This window comes from Phaenicophaeus curvirostris, chromosome 7 (assembly GCF_032191515.1).
Source record: "Phaenicophaeus curvirostris isolate KB17595 chromosome 7, BPBGC_Pcur_1.0, whole genome shotgun sequence".
Lineage (NCBI taxonomy): Eukaryota > Metazoa > Chordata > Aves > Cuculiformes > Cuculidae > Phaenicophaeus > Phaenicophaeus curvirostris.
This window is the reverse complement of record NC_091398.1, coordinates 34,969,367-34,976,546: the sequence shown is the minus strand read 5'-3', so window position 1 is coordinate 34,976,546 and position 7,180 is coordinate 34,969,367. Positions and strand designations below refer to the sequence as shown.

The 7,180-nt window shown below is 45.1% G+C and overlaps 1 protein-coding gene across 2 annotated transcripts in view; it reads left to right on the top strand.

The window, feature by feature from the left end:
• The first annotated feature begins 447 nt into the window (after nucleotides 1–447).
• Nucleotides 448–7,180, top strand: part of TMEM163 (transmembrane protein 163) — a 96,354-nt gene continuing 89,621 nt past the window's right edge. Inside the window, exons 1-2 of one of the 2 annotated variants that reach the window (XM_069861533.1) lie at nucleotides 448–611; nucleotides 5,709–5,828. In XM_069861533.1, coding sequence (XP_069717634.1) covers nucleotides 461–611; nucleotides 5,709–5,828 — 271 coding nt within the window. In that variant the 5' untranslated portion in view covers nucleotides 448–460. The remainder of the gene's footprint in view (nucleotides 612–5,708; nucleotides 5,829–7,180) is intronic. The other variant, XM_069861534.1, reaches the window with a different exon arrangement.

The window sequence follows — 7,180 nt, the reverse complement described above, 5'->3', positions numbered from 1 at the left end:
CCTGCTCATCCCCAGTCCCAGTCCCAGCTACCCCCCAGTCCCAGCTACCCTCCAGCCCTAGTCCCTGCTCCTCACCTGCTCCCCCGCAACCTCTGCTCCCCTCTAGCCTCTGCTCACCCCTTGCTCTCCCCCAGCCCCTGCTCCTGCTCCCCTCCAGCCTCAGTCCCTGCTCCTGCTCCCCCCTAGCCTCTGCTCCCCCCTTGCTCCCCCTCAGCCGCAGCCCCAGCTCCAGCCCCAGCTCCCCTCCAACCCTCGCCCCCCCGCTCCCTCATCCCCGCCGCCGTGGCGCTGCCGGGGGGCGGGGAAGGACCCGCGGTGGAGGCGGCCCCTGGCCCCCCCTCCGCCGCCGGCGCGGTCGGGGTGCGGCGGGCCGGGGGAGCCGCCGGAGGAGCCCGCTCGCCGCCCGCCCCCGCCTGCCCGATGCTCTGAGCCGGAGCCGCTCCCCTCCGCCCCGCAGGACATGGAGCCGCCCGCCGCCCCCCTGGACGCCCCCCCGGACCCCGCGATCGTGCAGCCCCCCGGGGCCAGCCCGCCCCTGCCCTCCCGGGACCGGCGGGACCAGCTGCGGATCGGGGAGAGCGGGCAGCTCGGCGAGGGGCCGGAGGACAGAGGTGAGCTCCCTCCTCCCGCTCGCCGCCCCCCGCCCGACGGCTCCGCTCGCCTTCCCCATCGGGGCATCCCGCCTCCCTCCGCGCTTTCCCCCCTCCGCGCCTTCTCCTCCGAGCGCCCCGCGACGGCTTTTGCGCTGCTTTTATCGGCTCTGCTGGCCCCGGCGCCGGGCTTCGGGGACGCTCTCAGGGAGGAGGCACCGACGGGGCTTGCGGCAGCGGCTGCCGAGCGGGGTGCGGGAGCCTGTGAGCGGCGGGGGCTGCCGCCCGGCCTGGGAGCGCGGTCCGGCCGCTCACCTGCCTCCCCGTACCCCTTTTCGCCTGCCTTCCCTGTCCTCCCTTTCCCTTTCATTTTCCCTTTCGCCTTCCCGTCCCCCCTTTCCCCTTCCCCTGCCTCTCCGTCTCCCTTTTCCCTTTTCCCCTGCCTCTCCGTCTCCCTTTTCCCTTTTCCCTGCCTCTCTGTCCCCCCTTTCCCTTTTCCCTGCCTCCCCGTACCCCCTTTCGCCTGCCTTCCCTGTCCTCCTTTTCCCTTTTCCCTGCCTCCCCGTCCCCCCTTTCCCATTCCCCTGCCTCCCCGTCCCCCTCTTTCCCATTCCCCTGCCTCCCCGTCCCCCTTTTTCCCTTTTCCCTTTTCCCCGTCCCCCCTTTTCCCTTTTCCCTTTTCCCCATCCCCCCGTTTCCCTTTTCCCTGCCTCCCCGTCCCCCGTTTCCCCTTTCCCTTTTCCCTGCCTCCCCGTCCCTCCTTTCGCCTGCCTTCCCTGTCATCCCTTTCCTTTTCCTTTTCCCCTTCCCTTTTCCCTTTTCCATGCCTCCCCGTTCCCCTTCCCCACTGTGCAGGGCGCTGCCACATAACTTGTTTGCTGTTATTTGCCAAAATACCTGGCCAGGGATGGGAAGCTGCCTGCTCCCAAGCTGCTTTCCCGGGAAGCACACCTGTTTTGGACACCGGGTTAGGATGCGTGAGGCCCTCGCTCACCTGCTGCCCACAAAGGCAGCTGCCATTTTAACCCTCCCCGTTGCCCCGTCCTCCACACCACCTCCAGCCTCCCCTTCCACACAATTTGTCTCCATTTTTCTGTTTCACCTATAGGCTCTCTGTAGCCTTTGCACTTGCTTCTTCATTTCCTTTTCTGCTTCCAGCATCCCGGAGTTCCTTTTGTGTTCTCAGTCTTCATCCCATCCTACACGTAGCCACGGTGTCTCCTGTTCCTTCCCCAGCCTCCCAATTCCTCGCACCTGCCCCCAAATCCTAGACACGAGGTAGAGCAGCAAGGGGGAAGAGCCGTCACCATCTTTGCTGTGATGGGTTTCGGTCCAGTCGGGGTTGGGGATGTTGCCCAGGGGTGTCGTTGCTGTCACTGCCAGTGGCAGGGGACGCACATCGTGACCGAGGGCAATTTGAGGCTTCAGTTGTGCTTTAAGTAACAAGAATCGGGGAATTTTGATTACGGTTTAAACCTCGAAGTTTTGCATTTGTGCCCAGTATGACCGAGCTAAAGATAAAAGCTGGGTCTTTTGCCATTCAGGGTAATTCTGAAAGGATAGTGTGTTGTGCCTAACTATCTCTTTGTAGGAAGGAGATAAGACTCAAGCAGCTGATTTTATTTCTTTCCGTACCTTCACACCCTTCCTGTGGCCCTTGCAGTAGCTTTTTTCTAGGCTTTCCTGTAGTCACTGATTCCATTTACTGGGATAATTCCCAGTCATTACAGAGGAGAATGTGGTCTGTTTTTTGCAGATTGTCCCTGATGGAATTGTTACAGTCTGTCCTTTGAGATTGTACTTTTTCTTAGGAACCCTTCCAATGAATCATAGCAGATCCAGTTATAGAGATGATACTTCCATGTTTGTTAAAAATAAAAACTAACCCTAAATTTTGGAAGAAGATATTTGCTCTTTAAGAGCCAGACCCAAAATCAGTGATGATTTTGTGGACGGGGTCCTTAAATTAAGATCTTCGTTGAACAATTTTTCTGTTAGCCTTATGTCTTCCACAAATTCTAACTTGACATTTTAAAATGATCCCTTAGCCAAATAGAAATGTACTTCTGGTAAGTCAGCATATGGTAAAGAATATCCTAGAATTACTTCACAAATATGCCAAGCTTGTGTTCTGCAACTGTTAAGAAGGTTTTTTTCTCCTTATTTTTTTATGGGAAGGAAATCTGTTAATATATGAAGGTACTGAAAGATAAAGTAAAAATCCAGTGGATCTAACCAGTTCATAGTCCTTTCTTCACTTTAAGAATACTTATGTGTTAAATAAATTAATGATGATAAAATTAATCGGCGTATTAATTTCAGGGTGGAGGAATTTTATCAACGGATACTGTTTTTCACTTTTGTAGCAATGCAGGTCATACTGAAAGATTATCTTTCAGCCTCCTGTGGATGCTTACAACTTGTTTTCTCATGGTCAGTGTAAAAAATATGGAGGTTTACCTTGTGAATTGTGTTATTGTGTGTAAATTAATGAGCTGTTATTGCTTCTAAATATTTTTCATGCTATGGGCTTGGTAGTCATGTGAATGAGTTTGTGGCTTTGTCTGCCGTCCCCTAGGACACTCGTAAGAATAACATGATCTTTCTCAGGGGTGAAAATGGTAAATACAGAAAATATATTTGAATTATTGTAGGAAGGAAGGGATCGCATCTCTAACAGCTAGAATATGCCAGCCATTTTGAGAGAGAGAAAGACAAACACGCACACGCACACACGGCAGAAGTGGTTCAGTTTTATAAGGATCGCAGTCTGTCATACTGGACACGTGCTTGACATGTGAATAGCAATCAGCAGTGCTGCTCTAGCTGTGGGGCTTATTATTCAGTTCTAAATTTAATTAGGATATTACTTGATTTGTAAGTATCAAGTGTGTATGTTGGACTTCCCAGACAATAGCGAGCCGTAGCTCGTAGAATTTAGGATGTCTTTAAAGACACAAACAGGTAAGGAAGTCTGCCATTCTGATCCATGTTCATTGGATTTGAAATATTGAGAATAAAAACTGGCTCAGAAAGCCTTGCTTTACGTTCCAACAGAGTTGGGCTGTAATTTAAAATCCTTGGCTTGGGGATAGGGCAGGAGAGGTGAGCACACAAAACATGAGAACGTGTGTTTCTTCTATGGTTATATGAGTAGAGTCTCTCTGGTATCACCGTCTCCAAAATGTACTGTTAAATTACCTTGTATCAGACAGCAATTAAACTGTGCATCATTATATGTAGTGGCAGAAGATAGGCCAAACATTGGGGAGAAAATATTTCTTCACACAAATTAAGGCTGTCTATGTGAGAAATAGGAGAGCAGTTCTGTCAGTGAAGGGCTCAAACCTTTCATAGTTGTCATCTGCTAGTTTTTATGTATTAAACAGACAAAGCAAAGACATAAGAAACAAGCATAATTTCAGCATAAGGCCTAGTAATTCTCCTGCAAGCGAGTCTGTGAATTCTTTTCCATTCAGAAAGAGAGGAGCGTGTAGCACAGAAGGGAGGTAATATTTTAAGTTTTCTAAAACCACAGTACAAGCATGAAATTCTCACGGTAGTTTTCTGAACTACCATAATGAAACTCTCTGCTTTATTGTAACTGAGGTGAAAAAAAGCATGAAGAATTTTTCCAAACCAGCATGAATCCCATCAATTACTCTATGATTAGAACCAGTAATTCTGACAGACTTCAAGTGGCAGAACAACATCTGGTGGCTGGAATTGTTACCAGCCCTGGATGCCTGCCCCTCTGCTGACACATTGCTGCCCCTGAGGCGGAGATGTCTGATTCGCTTCCGAATCGATTCCAAAACCATTGCAGTTTTCAGTCAGTATATTACAGTCAGTAGAAATTAGTATCTGATAATTCTAATAAACTTGGTCAAACATGGTGTGGTGTGGACACCAAATCAGGTGTCCCTGCCTTGAAAGTGGCATCAGCCATCAGGGAGAAAACTGAGGAAGGTGAGGATTGTAACAGCTTTAGCTGCCATGGTTTAATCTCCCATCAAGTTTGCCAGAGACCCTGTTCTCAACCCTTTATCTAAGATATTAGACCAGCTACTGAAAGGTTTTGCTATTAAACCTGTGTCCCAGTTCAGTGTGTTCAGCGCAGGCAAGTCTCTCTGAAAAGTGATGTTCATCTAAGAGGAACCACACAATTTTTCTAGTTATTCATTAAGAAAGTTAAAAGCCAATGGACTTTCTCTGCAGTTAAGCAGATTTGAGCTGGAATTTGCTGGTGAAAAAGAATGTATGTTTCAAATTAGATGAATATGTTAAGCATGAAACCGTGAATTGGATAAACAAAAGGCAAATATGTTACTTTATGAATACATTTTTAAAAGTAGCTTAAGACTTAGACAAGGAAAACCTAAGAATATAGTTATTTTCTTTATTTTTAACCTCAGTTCTTCTCTATGATTTGTGTGGATGAAAGACTTCCACAAACTAAAAGCATCAAAAAAAGAGAGGAAGCAATCCTGTTCCCTTGTGTTCAACAGACTTCTGAGCTGATTGCAATAAGGACAGAATTGGTTCTTGAGGTACTTCTACATGGGGATGTATTCTTACCTCACATGCTTCAAGAGGTTTTTTTCAACTGTGGTAGCTTTGATTCTAAGTATGCCTGCTTTTACTTTGATGCTCAGTATGTGCAGTATATTCCTGTGCATTGGTAACTTATTTCACAGTCTGGTGAACATGAGTTTTTCTCCTATATTAATTATGATCAAGATCCTGAAGTGCTGAAATCAGTTTTGATCTGAGTGGATATAGGACCGAATCCTTTCGTGTTTAGATGTACAAGTGGAGAGTGTAAGTGATTTGAATTTCCATAACTGCTCTACAATTGCAGTGCTCCAAGTGACTGACGTGAGAGTCTTTCTACAAGAAATAAAACCAACAACTTGTATGTGCTTTCCTTGTTTATTCATATGTTTCTGGTGGCTTCAGTCACTTACTTAACCTTATTAATGTGAGCATGATTTCATTCTGTTTTGATTCTATATGTGATATAGACTGTAAATATGTGATCTAGGTCTGAACTAACACAGCTATGTTTTTAAAAGGAGCAATGTATTGTTCATACCCTCTTTGCTTATTGCTTATCAGGTTTACTAGAAAGCAGTACAAGGCTAAAACCTCATGAAGCTCAAAGCTACAGAAAGAAGGCATTGTGGGTTTCCTGGGTCTCCATTATTGTCACACTGGCTCTTGCAGTGGCTGCTTTCAGTGAGTATTGGGAATATTTTAAATCTTCACACCTCTTCCTTTTTTGTTTTCTTTTGGTCTCTCAGAATTTCTCTTTGTGGAAGCTTTCTCATGTTTTTTCTTCACAACTGCTAAAGAGGTTTCTCTCTAGACTGCCTGTGTCTGCATGGTGCTTATAAATTAGTAAAAGTGTTTTTTTTTCTGCAGAGAGTGGGGTGGTTGAAGGTCAGACAAAGAAACAGATGTTGATTCCTGCTAGCGTTTATGCATGTGGAACTGTTCATTTTACAGAATAGTGTAAAATTCATAATGCAGTGGATTGCTTTTTAACCAAAGAGGTCACAGTCCTAATTCACCTGGGATTTGTAGTGGGAATGCTGTAATAAAGAATAGTGAACTGTAAGGGAGAAATATAGAATTTATCTGTATTACTGTGTCAGATAATTTAGCACAATGCTAATCTGGAGAAGAAATACCAGTTTTTTCGAAGCCGGTATTTTTAAATTTCAAGGCATTTCTCTAGTTTGCCTTTACACAAAGAATTTTAAAAGAAGAAACCAAACCACTTTTATGTGGAAAAATTTGAAATATATTTCTTTATTTCAAGATGGGAAAAGAATGTTACATTGTATAAATAAAGACATATTTTAGTTCAAAGGAAATTTGTAAAATACCATTTTTATATCATGGTCAGTTAAGTAACACTGCATTACTTTAAAGACAGAAAGAAATGTGGAATCTGGAACAAAATTTTCCAATGGCACGCTTTCTGTTTAAAAAAGGAAAACCCGGATTTATGTGTTTGTTTAAATAAAAAGAAAGCTCTGTCTAAGAGTCAAGAAATCTAAGATATCTCAAAACGTCATTCTTCAGCTTGATAAAGAGAAACTTGCTTTATTTTTCCTTATTTTTTTTTTTTAAGCTGCAGCAGCATGTTTTATTATTCTAATCTGCAGTGTACGACCTGCTGCTGGAAGTTGGTGTCAGCTCCCGAGAGAGATTATTAGATTCTGACCAAATGGTCTCTGAAAACTCAACATATATTACTCAGAGCACTTTATATAGAAACACAGGTACTGTAACGTGATTCAAAAAGAGGAGGAAAAAAGAGAAAGAACCCTTAAAAGCAGAACCTAACACTGTAAAGAATTTGAATGTTAACAAGAAAGTTGGACAGCTGAGTTTCTAGTTTGTTCTGTTTCATGAAAATGCAAGAGTCTATCTTTGCTACTGAAGCAAAGTAGCAGTAAATACAGTGTTACAAAATAAGTGAATATTGAGAAATGGCTTAATTTTATTTCACGTTTTCATTTGCCAGAGTTGAAGGACACAAGTATAATATGGGTAACTAAAACACACCATTTCTTCTAAAA